This window comes from Ambystoma mexicanum, chromosome 2p (assembly GCF_040938575.1).
Source record: "Ambystoma mexicanum isolate Mex_15411 chromosome 2p, UKY_AmexF1_1, whole genome shotgun sequence".
Classification (NCBI taxonomy): Eukaryota; Metazoa; Chordata; class Amphibia; order Caudata; family Ambystomatidae; genus Ambystoma; species Ambystoma mexicanum.
The window spans coordinates 312,791,189-312,812,141 of NC_090923.1; the positions used below are offsets into that span (position 1 = coordinate 312,791,189).

Sequence of the window (20,953 nt, forward strand, 5' to 3'; positions counted from 1 at the left end):
GAAACTATGTTCTTCATGGTACAGTTTTAAAATGTTGTATTCGGAAAAGCTGTGAAATTTGAGGATGCTAGATTTGTAAAGGAGCAACATACATCATTAAATAATAATGAGGAATGATCTGGTAAAAACAGTAGATGGACATGGACAATTCATGGACAATTGTTGGAAATGCAGAGGGACGAGGGGCATGCCAACTGCCGGCAGATGGCTGCTTAACTTCTCCGGTCCTCCTGACAAAATGAAATAATTCTTTCACTGACCCTTTTTATGCTGAATTGAGTGACATATAATACTGTTATGCAAGAGAACTTTTTTCAGTACAAATATCAACACTTCACCGCCTACAGTTACATGAACTAAATGAACGATATGCTACCCGGATAGCATCACGAGAAAGCACTGCTGCTCTCCACTTGCAGTTCTATTGCGGGCCTGTGAATTTCCATCGCAAATTCCCTAACAAATGGTGTCAAGGAAACCTCTGGCAGCAAAAGATATGAGAAAAGACTAATGCTGGTCTTGACGCTGCAATGTCTTGCTCTGCGGCGACACCGCAATATAGGCCCGCCTTCCTGACGTGATGAAACGGTGTAGTCTTACGCAACGCTGCAGCCTGTCTTTACTTCATTGAGGTCTACTCGATACTGACACCTAAAGCCTATGTTCATTACTACAACCATTATTTTGGCAATATGCCCCGAGAGTGCGGGCCATTAACGCATTAGGTAATGTCCCTGCAAGGGCTTTAACAAAGGCCCCCCGGGGGATTACCTATGCGGTAATGGCCCGCGGTCGAGGGGCATATTGCCATTAGTACCCCGGCCCGTAAGGCCGTGGTACTAATGTTTTTTTCCCCAGCTGCGAGACGTGTATTTAGTGTATTAAAAAATGCTCACCGCGTACAGAAACATGTAGTCCGTTTTCTGTTTTCGTGGCAGACAGAATAAATGACCACCATGGAACAGCGAGAAGGCACTACGTGTGGTCCCTTCTCCCTTTTCCATGATGGCCTGAAAGGAAAACAAAAAGAATAATGAAGACTGGCACGAGGGACGTGCAACCTTCGCCGGGTACTAATATACATTATATTTCTTATTTACAATTTTTTATTTTGCTCCAGCTTTATTACTCTTCACTGATTGTCTGGGTTAATACATACTCAGTCATGGCTACTTCCAAAGAAGAACAGAGTGAACCTGTATCTATGTTAAATATAGGCACAGATTTTTTTTAGCTCTACTTTCTAATATACAAGCTTCTATATTAATGCTAGACACTCGTTCCTTGACCATTCAAGATGACTTTCACGCCTTTAAGAATGAAATTAAAGTTATGTGAGGAAGGCTGAATGAGGCAGAAGAGCGCATTTCCTTTGCAATATAATTGAAGGTATGGAACACATGCAACAAAGGGTATCCCATATGGAGAATGACGTTATAAACTTGGAAGATAGAAATAGAATGGACAATATTTGAATATGTGGAATTCCTGAAATGCAGAACAGACTGATGCCATTACATTTCTTTATAACTGGATCCTAGAGGCTTTGTGCATTTCCTTCTCAACAGCCCCTGAGCTTCAGAGAGCCCACAGAATAAGACCTTTCTTCTCTGGCAATAATTCAACTACTAGACTTTTAATGGCATTCGACATCAACAAGTTCATCAAGTTCTTATGACTGCTAAAAAACAATCTCCTTTATTATTCAATGGGCATACAGTCTATATCGCACCTGACTTTTCTAAAGCTATGCAAGACAAAAGGAAAGGATTTCTGGTATCAAGGCCTGCTTTGAAAAACATGGGCATCACATAGTCTTCTAAATCCTGCCAGAATGATAATTACTATCCCAAAATGGTTTTACCAATGAATATTCTGAGCCTGTTGATCTTTACTACTTCCATGGAAATGTCACCCATTATAGCGTCATTTTCTGCGACCTGCTTCAGTCAAGAAGATCCCTTTAAGATTTTTTTATTATTTAGTTTGTTGCTTCAAAAAAAACTTCTTGACAAAATCTCCAATGAGTTGCTTCATAAATCAAATTATTAGAAACATTTAACTTTAAGCATCCCACTGAGAATATATTTAAACAAACTATGACTAAACACATTGAAGATCTGTTCAAAAAAAGCATGCAACTTACTTCGAATTGAAGCCAAATATTATGGAGGTTCCAATAAAGATGGCAAATTAGCCTCTTATCTCAAAAAGAAAAAAGAAAAAACTGTCATTGCATCCATAACCGACATTCCGGGCATAAGTCACAAGTAAAAATCAAATTAATAAATTGTTCTTAAAATTTGATTTGGAACTTTAGTGAAGCGTTATTTTTGAAAGCTTTCCCCCGAAGACTGTGAATGCAGAGGTCGCACGGCAGGAAGCGTTAAATTAAAAACGTTCCCCAGTGTAAATTGGGCTCCATTGGCAGGCAAGCACTGCAGTGTCGCCGGAGCGAAGAACACTCATTTCCCACCCGGTGTGGGCTGCGGGAAGTTGAGAGAAGCAGGTTGCTGACCAGTGCGAAGCAGAAGACCAGTAGGCAGCGGCGCAAGCAGACACGTATCCGATACCCGGTGAGTTCAGTTGCATTGTGTGACCCTGGCACACTCCGTGATCACCTGCAGACCGGGTCTACTTGTTTGTCCTTTGCAACTGATGTAAAGAAAGTGAAATGGAAACATAATTATCACTTTGAATACCAAACTGATACCAAGAGGCTAATTTGGTAGAATAAGAACTTTTGGAACATATAAGAAAGATATCATTATACTTGTAAAGGTCAGAGTTTTTGTCAAAGTGAAAAGAGGGCAATATTACAAGAAGCTAATAAGAACTAATATTGCCAAAGGCAAGAGAAAGAGCACAATATTGAAGCAAGTTAATAAGAACCGACATTGCCAAATCCAAGAGGGAGCAATTAAGAAGCAAGTTGATTGTAAACCCTATTGCCAGAGTGAGAACGAAGCAATGTTTAAGCCCAAGAAGCGCAAGTGTGAGAAAAAGCCATTATCAGCACTTGGTTAATATAAGAGTGGGAAAACATGAGTGATATGATATGTAATGCCACTTGTAATGCACCTTACACAAGTGTTTCTATCAGGAGAGCTGCCCTCCTGATTGAAAGTATTCAGGAGTAGAGGAGCATAACCTGTATTGCAAGTGTCAATCACAAGTGTGGGACAAATGGCACCAGTGTGTTACATGTCGTTCCAGAATAAATAGTCAGAACTGATGTGAAAAGTCAAAAGACTTTTCTAAGTTGTTTGAAGTAAACGTTAGCACAGAAGTACTTGTAGTAGTGTTAGTAGATTTTCTGCTGAGCCCTGGCAGGCGAGTATACCAGGGCAAGGGACTTTGTAGTAGTAGTCCTGGTAGCTGAGTGGACCAGGAAGAAGTCATTGAAATACTGTGCTGTGGTTAAAGACTGTGAAGAAGTGGCAAGACCTCTCAAGTATATTGTGAACTGTTGTGGAATCATCCTGACAAATCATTATTGCTGATGCAAGTGTTTTGTGAACTCTTGCCGACTCATATTGACAAAAGCATATTTGTTGATGCAGACGAACTGTAGCGCCTTGATCGCAAAAAGAAGATTCCATGGGAAGTTCCAAGCTACCAATTTGGACCACAGAATCTCTCTATTGACACTATTGAACGCCTTCCTTAAATCAATGAAGGCAAGGTAAAGTTTTGACTGCTGTTTTGTTGCCTTCCACTTCTAAAGATTCAATAGAAATAAATTGACATCGGTCCCAACACCCTTAACAAAGCCTGTTTGACAAGGGTCGCCTCTATTGGTGGAGACCCACCTTTGTAGCTGTCAGAGAATTAGTGACGCATAGAGTTTGCCTATAGTGTTCAGGAGGGCAATAGGGCGATAGTTGGAAGAATCCTCCCTATTGCCCGTCTTTAAAATTGGCACTATTATAGCCGACTTCCATGTGTTTCGTATTACACCCAATGTATTTATCCATTTAAATAGATTAACCAAAAAGGATAGCCATACTTCCATGTTCTGTTTTATGGTTTCATAAGTAATACCATCCGGGCCTGGTGCACCTGCTAAATTTGCTGTACTGATCAGATATTCAAGACCTCCTTTATCAAAGGGAATTGATCAAGACCCAACCTCTTTTCTCGTATCAGCTGTACAGTTAATTATGGACCGGAAAAGAAGGCGGCATAAAATTCCACCCAATCATGCTCTGAGACCCCATTAGTTGGTACCCCTGCTTGAGATGATGTCTGAGCTTCAATCAGGTGCCAGATTTGCCAGATTTGTCTGGAGTCTCTTCCCGTGATTGCAGACAGTATTATTATGGAATCATGTTGGAATAATTGGGCCTTGTACGAGCAAAGCCAGTTATTGTATCTCTGCCTTCTTTTATTTAGCTAAAAACTGATACCAGGCAGAATCAGATTTGGTAAGTGCTCGAAGATCCCTTCCCACATAATTGGTGTCCGGACTGCTACTTACACGTTTTTCTCTAAAGCCCTGGGTGTAATGCATCACCTCTGCTAAGCCCATACGTAAGTGGTTCCTGCCTTGTGGCATTCGCTGCATGGGGCCAGTAATCTCTGTTGCTTTGTGCCCAAGGTGCATGTCAGTTTAAATAATGAATGACCACTGTTTAACCTTTCTGAGATTTTTTAAAATGTTTGCCTTTGTCCATCAAGTTATGATAGACATAAGACTAGTCCACGTGGAAGTGCTAGGAATGTCTCCCATTATAAACCCATTCAACATATGCATGTCTCTTGTAGTGATTAGGTTTGTCCTCTTTCTTATTTTCTTTCTTATTTTCTCATAATTTCAACATGAGCCCCAATTCATATCATCAGATCCCTCCCCCAACATATCTTCTCTAGAGATGTTCAAATCTCTGCTTAGAACTATAGAGATATTTTCAAATTGGGCATAAGCTTCATCAATGATTTCAGAAAATGAGTCAATGAATCCATACATGTTATCAGCAACCGGTTTCCAGTAATCGTTCATAAAAAGTATTGTTGTTTCTGTTTTGGAAACCAGCGGAGCACCGTGCATCACAAAGAAGCTGTACAAAAGGGTTCGGAGCTCCTTCACCCACTCTTGATAACCCAGGGCAATTTTTCACTAAAATCAAAACGCCTGACGCTGGCCTCCCTCTAGGATGCTGATAAGCTGGGTTTGAAAAAAGCAGTGTAGCCAGCAGAGGAGATTGTAACCATGTCTCTTGGAGGCACAGCACATCGAAGTTATTGCTGCATTGTTGATTATGATTGAACAAGTGTTTAAATCCCTGTGTATTTCAGGATCCACAAATCCATTCTTCTTCTTTGCATAATGCTTGCTGTTAATTGTTTCTGGATTGTATTCCTTCAGGAGGCATCAAGCAGCATTTTTAGACCTGAGAATCTGTATTTGGATGAGTTATCCCTAACTTCAATGAGACTTAAGGATGAATCTTGTTGGCAATTGAATATGACTTTTATGCCTCCAGCAATTTTTTAATTTTTAGCCTCATCCTCCTGGATGTCTATAATATATTCTCTCTGTTGATTGGTCTTTAATGGGTCTCTTCATGTTGCCTCGAAGAGTGGTTTATGAAAGTAGTCATCTTTATTTGATGGATTTATTGCACAGCCCAAACTTCTCTTTCGATTTATATGGGCAGTTAGTTCACCCATCTAAGCAACTGCCAAATCATCATCCACCACTGCATGTTTCTATACTGTCTCATGCTAAACTCTTCAAAGACGGATGCCATCTTTCTCGCTGCTTCCAATGTCAACTCCTCTTTCCAATCTCTTTCTTCCCTGACCTCATCACACCCTCCCTCATGTGACGCAACATGTGACTGTAACCTGAAGCCCTTCCAGTTTATCATGCTCGCTGCCACCACAGCCACAGTAGACCTCCTAAACATTGGAAAAATCTGCCCACACCACCCAACTGAAATTCCTAATTCCACTATTGGGCTCAGAAACTGGACTACTGCACTAGTGCACTTATTTATCTACCTCTTTCATCTTTTGCTCCCCTCAACAAGGTCCTTAACTTTGTGACATGCACCATTTTCAACTTACCTGGAACCATCCCTGCCACTATCTATGTTCACCAACTTGAGTGGGTCTCCGTGCAAAATAGTGCTCTTTAAATTCCTAATGCTTGTCTATAAATCCATCCACATTTACCCTCACTTCCTTGCTGAATGCATCTCGTTTTACCCTCCCTCAAATTCTCTGCTCCTCATCTCTTCACAACCAATCCTTCTGAACCCCCTGTGCCTCCTCCCAATTTTGCTCCTTTTCTCTACATGTCCCACTTCACTGGAATGTTACCTCCCTGGACATCAAAGTTATTTAAACTCTTCAAACCTAGGCCCAATTCTACCTTCCGTGCAATAGAAGGAACCTGAAACTACCATGCACTCACACAACACCCTACACTCTTCTATCCAAACTAACCTCCCAAACCACCTTTCCTTCTTTCAACCTTCAGGACTAATCTATGTAATTTGTAAATGTGTAAATACTGGCCTCAGGCTCTCAATGTTAGCAATACTAGAAGGTCCTTCAGTCTTTGTCACTGGTATATGTTACCATTCGTACCCTTACACCACGCTGTAAACGTTTGAAGCTTTTTTAGTCATCTCTATTGTAAATGACACCCTGTTATTAAATAAATATAAATACAAAGTAGTAACATCTAGGCTGTAGAATGAGATGAAGGTGGTAGCAGTGGAAGGAGAGATCAAGGAGTTGGTGATAACATCACAAGGTGGAGAGTAGATTAGAGGGAAATTATGGTTGCAGGAGATATCTGGAAATGGGTTGTAACAACAGGATGGGAGAGTTTAATGAAGGAGTTGGTGGTAGTTGGAGAGGTCCAGGAGTAAGTGGCAACATCAGTAGTGGAAACTAGATAAAAAGAGGTAGTAACATCTAGAGTGGAGACGGGACAGAATGAGGTGGAGGAAGTGACACCACTGAGTTCCAGATCTAGAGTCGAGGTAGCGGAAGACCGAGACCAGGAGGTAGAACCTAGGGACCATTGGCTGGTCCTTACACCCGAGTCCAGGATGTACATATAGCCAGAAACATCCTGTGGAGAGAATAAGTAAGGCCACAAGATTGATAACCAGCATAGGAAGATTCCAGCAGGGCAGATCAACCGTTGGCAGGACCAAATGGTGAGAGGAGGAAACAAACTGGGACTGGGTGGTGCATCAGTTTAGAGAGGGAAAGGTAGTATAGGGTGCACACTGTCCCCCAGAAAGCCCTCTCTAGCTGTTCCTGCCTGTCACAACCACAGACTCGTCTACTTTTAGGACTTTGTGCCAGAGTCAGTCATGGGGTATGGGACACTGGAAAGCCTGCAACTAGCTAGACGAAACAAGAGTGTTTGGGACACCCATAAACCCTCAATGCCAGAAGATGGGGCAGTAAGGCAACCTACTAAAGACTGTATAGACAGACATTTGCTTTAGGCCCAACTACTTAACCAGGCAGGACTTTCTTTGTGGAGAAGACCATCCTGACTATTAGAAGCATTATTGTTGCTGTTGATTCATCTATGAAGGCACACTCTTTTGCCTTTTATTTGGCCCCCTGCATATGCATAGTTCTTTACTAAACAAAGTATTAAAGCACAGTACTTCATCTTGGCATCCTTGTTTGGTCCTAGGTGGTCTACACAACTTCATATGGAAATATGTACAACCTAGATGCACAGACATCAAACCCATTGTTAATGCCTATTACGAATTACTGTTAATGAAGCTTTAATATTGTCAAGTATGTTTTTTTTGGTCCAAGCTGTATACTCAAAAGTTATGTCCTTGCACACAAAGTATTATTTATTTATTTGTATGCATTGCATAGTTATGGAATAGTCCATCCTTGGGCATCTGTTCAAAATATTGTTGGGCATACATGTCAATCTATTGTCTAATCAAACTGATTTAATTTGTCACTCTGAACAAAATATCATGATGTTTTATATATTTTTGAATATATAATTTAAGCATTCTTTGTTACAAATTTCATCAAATGAACGTAAAATATTTTTACAGTCGACGCTGGCGTCGCTGGAATCGATTCAATCGCAGAAGATGCCGAGCCGCAGTGAAGTCTGTCTCTTTTTATTGGCTGGTTATCGTTTTAGTTTTTCTGAACACATTAACCATATCATCTGAACATTACAATCAACCCAACTGGCTGACACAAATCCAAGGTATGGCACAGCCCATCAATGCAATTACATTGTCTTCATACTTTTAATGTCTCCACTTTTTTCTTTCTTGTTGTCATGTAATATTTGGTGATACAGTGTACTCATTAGTTTTAAAGCAGTTGTATTACCAGATGTGTACTGTAGTTCACAGTGGATTTGCTTAAAAGCAAACTGCTAAGTAGTTTAACAGTGATACAATGAATGTATTGCAAGAATGTTTTTTGTTTTCTATTTTGCTGTTTAGTTTCCTAATAAACAGTATATCAAAAATACAAGTATTGGCAAAGCAAATTGGTCCAGCTTCAATTGGTAAGTGTGAGTGAATAGGTTGGTTGGTGAATATGGTTCATTAATAATATTGTAAAGGTGAATGGATGGATGAGCTGGTGTAATGGTTATATGGGTGTTGGATGGTTGGCTGATTACAGGATGCCTAAACGTGTGTGGATGAATGTGAGAATATGGTTGCTTTGGTGGATGGATGAGTAGGTGGTTAAGGTTAGGTTGGTGGATGGATGACAAAGAGAAAATGTCTTTATGCCAAATATAAGTGTTGGAAAAACCATTTACTCTGAAACATTCAAACACATTTTATCTCCAGTGAATCTAGATGTCTATCGATGAATGACAATGAGAACAACATATCAGTTGGTTTCTGCCTACCCTCATATCTCGCTTGGGCCACGCTACACAAAGTTTCAGAAAGAGAGTTTACATCCAAGAGGTTGTCCACTTCTTGTTTATTGCGGCGAGATATCTTTACTGTATTGGCAAGTGAGTTTTTTCCCTGTTGTGGCAGTCACATCAAGGTGGGGATGAATTGTTAGTGCTCACATGTTTTTAATAAAAGTGTTAAGTTTGTGTAATGATGCCATGTTGGAATCCCAAAGCCCGTTGCAGGGTTTGTGTAATGTTGGCATGTGTTTGATATACAAACTTGGGAATTTGTCCGCCATTATGAAATGTGTGTGTGTGTGTGTGTGTGTGTGTGAGAAGGTGTTTATATTGTGAGCTGTAAGGCCATGCGTGTACTGTCAGGTTTTGAAAAGAAATATATATTTTAGTCTGGTTTTGTACATACACTCACTCACACACACACACGCACACGCCGCTCCCCCTCAGTGAGGAATCGAGCAACATCTTTACTCTTGAAACAGTAGATGGGTGAACCCCTTTTAATTTGCATACACCTGGGGAGAACATAGTATAAAAACAGACAAGAAACCTAAAAATAGTTGACACATACACATATCAAGTATAAATACATATCCACAAATCAGACAAAACAATAATGGGCACAAATACAAATCAAATCTGGGGGACACACCCCCAGCCAGCGAACTGAAGGAGAAGACGACAGAAGGACACGAGGAACGCCAGAGCAGCCCGGTACGCCTGAGAGAGCGAGTGTGTTACCGGAGGCTTGAGAGAGAGTCTCATATCATTAACAGCGTGGTAAAGCCCAATTAAAGTAATTGGAGGAACTGATAAAAATATGAACAGTTTTAAGAAAAGGTCGGTGACCCAAATCTTGGAAACAAAAATTGATACAAACACTAACAATGTTAAGAAGGGATCAGTGACGGAGATGGAGAGATGGTGATGGAGGGAAACAGGGCGAGAGGACCATCAGGGGCTTTGAAGAAAAAGTAAACCACGCGCCAGACAAGAAATACTTGTGTTGAGACGTCAAGCTCCGATGGTGATTCTGCTTGATATGTGAAAGACACAGAGACTGGTGGTGCATCATATAGCCAACCAGGAAGTGATGTTACAATTCGTTAACAAAGAACTAGACCGCTGCAGCACATGTGATTGACAAGCGGCAATGTAACATCAGCGAGGGATTAGTTATGTCAAGGGATTTGCTCTTTAGCCTGCTAGAAACTGACCTAACAGCACTGTTTGGGTCTTTCCAGAGCTCTACCTCATGAAGATTATACAATGTTCTTTTTACATGGGCCACCCATGGGATACTCCCGCCCGCCCCCCATGAAACTTAAACAATGTTTTAGAGCGTTGCAATATTTTCCAAGCCCCTCTTTACTCAATAAATGGGCCCAAAATATGACCGGATACAATGAGGCTTCATCCCCAATTAGACACACATCAAGTGTAAGGTGGAGCAGCGCATTGGGCGAACATGTAGGAACTTGAATAAACTTTTCAAGTATTTATTTTCAGTTTTTTCTAAATGTGCTACATTTACATATCCCCAAAGTTCTGCTCCATAAAGTGAAGCGACTATAGCCTGTCTGCGATATAGGACATTTCACAAGGACATTTCTTGTGCCCCACTTTTTTCCCTAAGGCCGTACAAGCCTTCTACTATTACATGGCCCAGGTGCCTTTCTCATTAAATCTAATACCATGATAATCACAGGACAGCACTTGTTCGAAAGAATTTCCAGCTACAGTGATATCCATTTTACTGTATTTAGAAAACCGGGGCCTAAAAAACAATACCTTAGTTTTCCCAATGTTCAGATTGAGCTAGAGTTCACCATATGTTTTTCACAAAAATTTCGGAATTATGTTTAAAGCCTTGCAGGGAAGTGGATAAGAGAACCGTGTCAACTGCATAAACAACGTAGGGTACTTATCCAAACCCATTCTTGGACCATCCAAATAATCCCGCAACAGTGCAACAATAATCCTCTCTACATAGATGCAAAGTAAAAGGAGGGGAAAGGACGCTCCTTTGCCTTATACCCTTTGATACATCGAAGGAGTCTGTGACTTCACCTGCCAGGCCACATCTCACTACTGCTTTGTTGTTCAATATAATGCCTGTATTATAGAGATCAAATGAACAGGGACATTCATTTTCCTCAAGACTTGCCAGAATATTCCACAAGATACACCATCAGAGGCAGTTTTGAGGTCAACAATAACAGCACACAATGTCATCCCATCAATTACTGTATATTTCTGAATCATTGAAAACCATCAAAAACGTTGATCCATAGTGTTTTTATGTTTTTGGAAACTGGACTGAACGTCATAAATAGCACTGTTTCCCTCAGCCAAAGTTTGCAAATAAGACAAAATCACCTTTCCGCAAGTCTATTTTGCACTATTCAGGAGCAAGATAGGCTGGGAGACTCTGCCATCCTTTTTGTATACAGGAACTATCTATGCACATTGCCAACAGGATGATACTGTATTAAGTTTCATAACTGCATTAAATAACTTATACAGAATGGGTCCCCAAACGCAAGATTCATCTATAAAAAGATCAATAGGGTTCTAAGATGGCCGCTGTGGGGAATACATGGTGAGGAGGTGCGCCCTGACCCCTGCAGGCCATGGGAAGTGCATGAAAGCCGTAGTCTACCCCTCCCATGCAATCCATCGATTACTGAAAGCCCTAGAAACTGACATAATCCGGAAAACCTTCTGAACTAAGGCAGCCGACCAGTCTCTGTACTCCCCGGAGGAAGAGAGCGGGAGAGGTCAATGGCACGCACTGCCCAGGGGCAACTAGGCAGCCCGGTGGTGCGTAGCTCCTTTGCCTGAGCTGACATGGTTGGACTGAGGGACAAAGAGCAACTCGAGGGGCGGGCCGCCCAACAACTTTCTAAAGCAGCTACCTGGGAGCAGCAAAGATTTGACCCTCCCCCCCCCCCCGAGAAGTGGAGAAGCAGTGTCCCAGTCTGTCCTCAGCTGCGCCCTTATCCTGGAGCCCTGCAGGGAACAACCAGTAAGACACTGCAAAGACGAGGCGCGTGTTTCAGGGTGAGAGAGAGGACCGGGCCAAGGCTGAACCCTGTGAGCAGCAGCCCATCCATCGAACCAGTGAAGGTAGGGCCTGCGTCTCCCCCGTCCCCGCTTGCATAACACCAGAGCCCCCACCCACTCATGTGAGGCCTCCCACACCCCACACACTGAGACCACAGCTCAGAGATAAGGAGAAAGTTGCTGCAGAGTTGGGAGGGAGGAGCCCAATTACCAGAGCTTCACCTCACGGGATAGCAACAACAGCAGCACACAGGGGCAAAGGGAGGTGCAACAACCCCAAGGGGCCCCGCCTAGGGGAGGAGGGGCCCCCCAAAGATGTATCTGTAACCCCCCCACCGCCTGGATTTAAAGAAAACATATTGCAGGCACAGTGCAGGGGAGGCCGGGCCCACCCGGGGAAAGGCAGGCTAGCCACGTGCATTGTGCTGACCACCAAAGTAAAACCTCACACCAGGTCCCTCCCAAGAATTCTAATCGAGAGGAACAGAACAGCCACCCGAGATAAGGCACCATATCAAGCGAGCGGGCCAGGAAATCCAATCAGAGGGCCCACGCTGGGAGCTGGGGCCTCTGAGGACTCGGGCACCCTTGCAGGAGCAAGAGGGAAGACAGGCTTGGGGTTTCTGCCGGGGGATCTGCACACCCTCCTCGTCCAACTGAACAGAGCTAGGAGCCTGCAAGAACCTGACCAAACCCCGGCAAAATGGGGGAAGAAAAAGACTCAAGAGGGCCCAATCCATGAGTTGACACGGTACAGTGAGGACGTAACCCCCTCACAAAAATAGCCACTAGAGGGCCTAGCAGACCAAACAGTTTCCCGAAATATCCTTGAGCGATGCCTCAAATCCTTTGGGGAAAGAAGGGCCTCAACCATACTATCACAAATGGACAGGATGAGGGAGGACCTGACGGGGGCTCTAAGGGAGGTGAAGGGGGACTTGCGCTCACTGGAAGCGAGCGTGGATACAAACGAGCGAGCGCTGCATGACATGGCCGACGACACGCATAAGATGGAGGACTTGATGGAGCACCTAGCCAGGGCCACCTGCAATCTGGAAATCCAGATGGAGGACCTCGAGAACAGGTCGAGGAGAATGAATATCAGAATTAAGTCACTTCCAGAGGCAGTGGGAGATGCAGAACTACCCCTCACAATCCAACAATTATTCGAAAACCTGGTGTCTGCTCCAGATCCCGCTGATATCGTGGTGGACAGAGTGCACATAGTGGTACCGAAAATAAAAAACAGGGGTGCGCCCACGGGATGTTCTGTTGGCCATGCATGACTATGTGGGGGGCAGACACAGGTAGGGAAATCTTGGGAGTAAGTTATGGGTGACAGGGGACCCGCAAGGGTACGCGCTGGGAGGGGTGTTGAACCCAAACCCAGAGGAGGCAGATTGGCGGGGCCAGAGGCCAGTTGGGTTACACCAGCGAGGGGGGGGTCTTGAAGGGGGAAAGGGGAGATGGATGAGAGTGGGAAGGGGGGGACCTGGTCTGAAAGGGAACGAGCGCCATGATACACGACACTGAGAACAGGCGTGCCCCCCGTTAGATGGCCAGGCTAAATACACTAAATGTTCTAACGCTGAATATAAAGGACCTTAACTACCCATTAAGAAGAAAGAAGCTGGAGCAATTACTTGAGGGAAAACCCAGATATGGTCACCCTTCAGGAGACACACATACTCAGTAGGGAAAGTTAAGTTGAGACTCCAGGGATACAGTAAAATGGAACAATCCAACCAGTCTGCCAAAAAAGGGAGAGTCCTTATTGCAAGAAGAAACGATCTGGACTTCACAGTGATAGACCATCTTAGGGATAATAGGGGGCGATTCCTAGCACTGAACCTCCATGGAAGAGGGGAAATCTTCACACTGGCCACGCTCCATGCACCGAACATGGGACAGGGCCAGTTTATACAATCCACACTACAGAAACTGGAGGTGTTCGCAAAAGGGAAAATAATCCTAACGGTGACTTCAACCTAGCCTGGGACCCTGACGGGGACAGGAGCGCAAGAGTCTCATACTCCCACAACAAATCTTCGAAGGAGCTCAAAGTGAAAATTGAGAGTCTGGCTCTTGTGAACACTTAGAGAGAGAAAAAGGGGGCTGCGAGGGGATACCCATTCTATTCTCACGTGCACAAAACCTCCTCGACAATAGACTGCGTGTGGGTTTCACGCATTTTAGCGGGTCAAATAGCAGATATCGAGGTTGGGGCAATAACACTGTCAGATCATGCCCCCATTACATTAAACATCAGAAGGAAGGGGGGCACCCCAGGGCTATGGAGGTGGCGATTCCCAGCATACATCTTCTGGGATGAGAAGCTGAGGGAGGAGCTCAGGGAAGAAATAGAGGAATTCTTCCAAAATAATGGAACTGCTGACATCAAACCCTGCACGGTCCGGGACGCGTTCAAAGCTACAGTGCGAGGGAAAAGAATACCGATAAAGGCCAAGAGAGATGGGGAGTGTAGACGCATGGAAGAGGAGCTAGAGTCTAAACTAAAAATAGTAATGCAAAACATTGACTCTGGAACGAGTGGTCAAATTAGAAGTGAGTGTAGAGCAATTAGTGGCCAACTAGAAACTCTGCAGACCAGACGTGCGGAGCTTCACTCACTTACCCACCTCAGACAAAGGTACTTTGTGAAAGCGAACAAAGCCAACTAGCTAATGGCTGGAATGCTAAGAAAGGAGGAAAGGGAGAGGACTATTCTACAATTAAAGAAGGCGGGGCGGGGCGAATGCTCTGTTACACTGGAAATTATGAAGGAACTCGCAGCATTCTACTCTGCCCTATACAAGTCTGACGACCCCCCCGCACCCATTCTAGGGCTCAAATGGACTATCTGCAGGGCTGTAAACTACCCAGATTGTGATGCCCCAGGAAAGGGCGGAACTGGAGAAACCCATCACACTCAACGAGGTAAAGAAACCTATCGCCTCATTACCAATCAATAAGGCCCCAGGCACTGACTGTTTCACAAAGGACTTACATAACTTCCTTAAAGACCAACTAGCTCCCCGCTTAATGGTCCTATTTAACCACTTTGGCACACTTCGCTGTGCCTCTTAGTCAACAGGGAACTCTCAGCCCTGATAAAGGTCTCTAGGGGAACCAAACAAGGGTGCCCCCTGTCCCCGCTGCTCTATGCACTCCACCTAGAACCACTGTTAAGCAAAATAAGAGACACGAAGGACATAGAAGGTATCCCATTCGGCAAGAAGGAGCACAGAGTTGCAGCATTCGCTGATATGTTGCGATCGGTAACAAACCCAGAGAAGTCCCTTAGAGCCATAGATGAGACACTGGCCCTCTAAGGAGATGTAGCGGGTCTAAAAATAAACAGGAGCAAATCAGGGATCCTGAATCTCTCAATCCCACAGGACAGAGAAAAAGCACTGATGTGGGCATTCCCATACACCTGGGCATCTAATAGCATCAAATATCTGGGAGTGAGAATCACCAGAAGAATAGATCAACTCTTCACAGCCAACTACCCCCTCCTATTGGCTACCATTAAGGGATTCACTAACTTCCTGGGGCCCACTGTCGATTTCATGGATGGGAAGAATCAATGTTTTGAAATTGTCCATATTGCCAAATCTATTATATACCTTCATGGCCTACCCCGTCAGACTCCCCACATCACACTTCAAAGCCATACGGCGTATAACCGATAAATTCATCTGGGCTCACAAAAAGCCAAGCATTTCTGGCACAATTATGAGGCTTCCGAGGCAGAAGGGAGGAATGGGACAACCAGACCTCAAGGCGTATTACTATGCAACACAGATCAAAGTAATTAGGGATTGGTGCAGGGACGATAGAGGTAAGAAATTGAGAGATCTGGATAGAGTGGTGACGGGGAAAGCCTGGGAAATGTCCTCTGGTTAACAAGAGAAGATAGGCCCATCAACATGTATTGTAGCAAAATCGAGACCCTTGTTGCTAACACTTGGGACACGTTGGTCAAGAATAATAACCTAACACCCTTTCCCTCACCACTCATTCTGATTTTCGATAACCCACAATTCACCCCAGGACTCCCAAGTCACGGCTACCACAAATGGCTAGACGGGGATTGTCACAAAATTTGCAAAATGTTCGAGGGAGGGGAGATCAAATCCTTTTCCCAATGTAAAGGTGACTTTGGGGTGGCAGAAAAGGATAGGTATCAATTCGCTCAGCTACGACACTGGCTACTACACCCCACGGTAAGGCAAGCAACGGCAAGGGAGCTAACCCGCTTTGAGTAATGTATTACATCCAATACTGGAGTTAGCCACCTGGTGTGGGCACTTTATGGGCTCATCAAAGATGGGGAAGAGGAAGGAACGAGACGGTTCATGGCTAACTGGTAAAGAGAAGGGGAACAAGCCACAGAGGTAGGCCAATGGAGGGGGCTTTGGGCCAACATCCCCAAACTGGCTAAATCGCTACGAATACAGGGAATCTGGTTGAAATTGATATAACAGTGGCATATCACCCCGGTTAGGGTGGCAGCATTCTCTCGCTCTAATTTGACGCTGTGTTGGAGGGAATGGGGGGGGGGCTGGAGACACGTATGGTGGCAATGCCCGAAGATCAAACGGTTCTGGGATACAGTACAGGGCACTCTCAAAGACTTACTGGGAGTGACTCAGGGGGCTAGCAGGGGCCTGTTTATCCTGGGCCTGGGGGGAGAGCTGAGACGCTACCCACCAGGGTCCAGCGTAAAGTGTACGTGACCCTGGTATTGGCTGGGGCCCTGTTCATAGCTCAGAAGTGGAAGTCCAAGGCTGTACCCACGGACTACGAATGGATAGGCAAAGTCTGGGACTTTGTGACTATGGAATGGGTCCCCTACCCGCTCTTGTGCGAACACCAGACATTCTGGATGGATTGGGACCTCGTGATGAAATTCCTCATGCAAGACGCCAAGAGAGCGTGGTGCCCAAAGAGGGTGCGGATATTGGGCCTGATATGAGAAGCCAGGCCACCTCAAGTCCTGTTTCGTATATGCAAGGAGTAAAGAAAGGGGCCCCAGGAAACTTGCAGATAAAAGGGGTTTGGGGGAGGGGCGAAGGCGTTCTATAAAAGTGGACATTAAGGCTCAACAACCTCAACAGAATAAGAAACCGGCTGAAACAGGACCAGGGGGGTGGGAATGGAGGGGATCAATAGGGAACCTATCCAGCCCAGGGGCCTTACCACTCTTCTGCGAGCACATTGCATTGTGCACTTCCTGCACACTCAATTGGAAAACACCCTCCTCTATTGTTGGTTCAACCTACTCTTGACCTATTTCGTCCTCTAGAGTGCATGGTTACCTCGCAGAATCGTCATATAGTCCTGAAAAGTGCTCCATCCACGCACCTGTGGTAATACAACAATGAAAGGAAGCTTCCTCATTTGCATCCTTCCCAGCAACCAATTTCCAATAAGCTGCCATGTGCCCCTCTTCAAAAGCCTTAAACAGGACCATTTATATTTCACATATGCTTTTTTCTTTTCACAGACAAGCTTTTTGTAATTGGACATACATTGGCAAAGGGAAACATTGTCAATGCAGGGCTTACATCAAGAGATAACTGTTTTTTTTTTGCAATTTTGCAATCTGGCATTTTAGATCAGACCAACCGGTCTTTTTCAACACTCCCCTTTTAATTCTAGATGACTCACTCATAAAAAAAAAAGGGACGTGGTTTCCAATATGTTTTTCGTACTCAGTTCAAATATCCTCAGTGGATCCTCCTTCTCCACCAATCGGCTCCAAATTACCCAAAATGGCCTCATATATTTTTGGTTTCAGATCCTTTTCAAGGATCCTGGGCCACTTAATAGTTTTACTTTTGCTTGCCCTGTCATTGTAATGGCACCATCCCCAGGTTGAATCGAGGTGTGCGCCCACAGATCAAATTTAAAACTTATAGACAATGGACAATGGTCACTAACTGAGTTAGGAAGGACTTCATGATGGTTGACTTAATTCCAATCCCTAGCCAAGACCAAAATATAATCAATAGTGTAAGAGCCATTTACACCCAGACATGTCAAACCAGCTGGGTGGTCATTAGAGAAACGACAACTTTTAATTCTATATTGTAAAGAATACAAATTGTATCTATATCAAAATGATGCACCCTCAAAGGGTATCAGTTAACATGGGTGTCCTGGCAGTGTTGTGGTCATCCAAAATCCCTTCCAACTCACTAATAGGTTCCAGTTGGAGGTTGGAATCTCCTGCCAGCAGTATTCAATTGAAAATTCCCAAGCAATTACCAAATCCTGAATCCTTTCAATTATAGTTGACCCAAATGGCAAAACAAGCCTATTATATGCATTGAACAGGAGAATATTTTCAGTTATTTTTCTCTGATTTTCACCGAATGCGAGGTCCTGCAGTGCGTTCACCTTGCTTGCATTCTTTCCTGAGTCTGTGACGGCCCAGGGCTGTAAACATCGTCCTGGAGAGGTAGGGGCAATTTGTCTCATCCACCCTGTACCCCAATATGAATATTGGAAGCATGTCCGAAAGGTTTTGCAAATAGTTCATTCATTTTATTGGTGCCATCTTACTGCAGCGCTTATACCTTGCGCTGCTGGACTGTGTTTTTTGCTAGTTTTGAGCTACCTGGGCACCAGGGAGCCTGTGTTGGTGTTTCCTTTGCCTGAAGTGCCAGCTACCATGCGGTTTTCCCATCATGGCTGCCCTGGCCTATTCACTAACTGGGGTAGTGCTTGCCATCTGCCTTCCTCCATCGTGCCTCGGGATTGGCTGATTAACTTAATTTCAGAACCAACGAAGGACCGGCAGGCTTTAGCCGGCCCATCATCAAAGGCTCACTTCTAAGGCCCTTGTCAGGTTCGCTCCTTCTACTTCTAACTCCCTAGGGTCAGTTGTTTTTCAAAGAAACAAGCTGGGGGCAGATCTGTCTTTGGCTGGGACCTCCCTTTGGAACTGCCTCCTGGCCACCTTGAAACTTGAGGAGAACCATCTCCGGTTCTGGAAGCACCTCAAGACCTTCCTCTTCACTTCTGCCTTTGCCCCTCTTCTCCCCTGCTGATATGTTCTCTCTCTTGGCACTGTGCACCTGTCCACCCTCTGTCCCTTGGGCCCAAGTACCTGCTCACTCTGCCTCCCTCCTGCACTGCCTCCGGTCCAAAACTTGCACTGGGATATGTATCTGTACCCATACAGTTCCCCACTTTTCTTCTGCACTTATCAGATATATCCTAGCTGACTAATCATACACTTGCCACTTGCTTGCTGCACTACCACTTTTCATTGCCCGTATTTAGTTATGTATTTTCCTTATTATTTACTGTGTTCTCTCCTTTGTTCCGCACTTTCCACTTCTCCCCCTTCCATGCACAATCCCCCTTTTCCCTGCACTTGCGCGTTCTTATTGTCACTGGGCCTCCCATTGCTTGGTCCTGTCCTGAAACACTTGTGTATGAGCGCGATATAGATAAAATCTCATATAATATCATACCTCACGTTGCGCGTGCCACTCGACGTTGAAGTTCAGCCGAACCCGTGGGCCAAGAGACATTGGGCCTCGTTACGAGGTAGGAGGTAGCCATGGCGCTATTAGCGCCATGGCTACCCCCTTAGTGCATTCCGGGTCCGTGTTACCGGAATAGGGTCTTACCGGATCATTCCGACATTGGAGGACCCGGTAAGTCCCCATTCCGGGAACCATTCCCCATTCCCATTCGAGCCCCCATAGGGCTCAATGGGAATGGGGATGGAGCTAATAATGGGCCTGCTGTTAGCGGGCCCGTTATTAGCTCTGAAGTCCCTTAACGGGCCCCTTCCATAACGGCTGGCAAAACCGGGCGTTGAGGAAGGGACCCGCTAAGGGACCTCGGAATAGGGCCCTCTGTTGGAAATAATCTGGAAGGATTGAAATCCTTGTAAGCTAACCACCTCATCAGTCCAGGTCAGGTCTCCTATAACAGAATGATGTGCTAACCTCTCATACAATCAAATCAATTCACTAAGGTCTTCTAGGTGCTTGGATATCCTAGCTGTGTTCCATGAGCGTAACCTAGGATGTCGACTCATAGGAATGGATAACTCATGGCTTGGTCAATCAATTTCTTCCAGGCCACCGTCTGACAGCTGCACCTCTGCTATTACTACATCTATGGTTTCCTGGTAACTAACCACTGGTTTCACGCCATGTGCCGCTAGCAGAACTGAGGATCCCTGTACCCGCTTTGCTATACCCCCAATGTTCATAGCCATTCGGTACATATGATCTAACCACAATTGACATTCCCACAGCTGGATAAGTGTGAAGGTCAGTGCCCATTTTAAACCCATCTCGGAGACACAGATATGTGAAATTGTGGGGGAAGTGAAACCCACCTCTTGTATGGGTGATCTCTGCCCTTCAAGTCTCTTCAAGGATTCCATTGAAACACTGGCATCGTGGTTTGCTTGTCAAGTTAATCTCTCTTTTTAGAGGAAGCTAGGGTGCCTATGTTGCTCAATGATTCATGGATTACCCACTGATAAAGAAGAGAACCATTGATCCTCACAACTCAAAAAACTATCGTCCAATCACCAACGTGCCTTTCTTGATTAAGATACTTTAGTCGCATATGTTCAGGTCCAAGAACATCTGGAGAGTAGCCAAGCAGTCAGGCTTTTGGGCTATGCATGGGACCAAAACGACACTACTCGATCTCAGGTCAAGTGCGGCGGGCATTGTTGATACAGGCAAACCAGCGCTTCTGATGCTGCTTGACCTGTCTGCTGCATTTGATCTGATTGACCATTCATTGCTCATCAAAAGGTTGCATAATCAAGCACTATGTTCTCCCCTGGCTACCCAATGGATTGCATCCTTCCTGGGCCCCAGATACACACGGGTATCTGGGGATAGTGCATCTTTCCTTCCGGTGTCCATTACATGCAGAGTGCCACAGAGTTCCTGCATTTCCCCCACATTATTTAACATATACACTACCCTCCTCGATGACGTG

At 44.7% G+C, this 20,953-nt stretch overlaps 1 protein-coding gene across 5 annotated transcripts in view; it reads left to right on the plus strand.

Annotated features, from left to right (window-relative positions):
- The window catches only part of CACNA1D (calcium voltage-gated channel subunit alpha1 D), a 2,225,258-nt gene that overhangs the window by 974,882 nt on the left and 1,229,423 nt on the right, over positions 1–20,953 (plus strand). For all 5 annotated transcript variants that reach the window (XM_069643624.1, XM_069643621.1, XM_069643623.1 and 2 more), the window contains exon 12: positions 8,061–8,221. In XM_069643624.1, the coding sequence (XP_069499725.1) occupies positions 8,061–8,221 (161 nt within the window). The remainder of the gene's footprint in view (positions 1–8,060; positions 8,222–20,953) is intronic.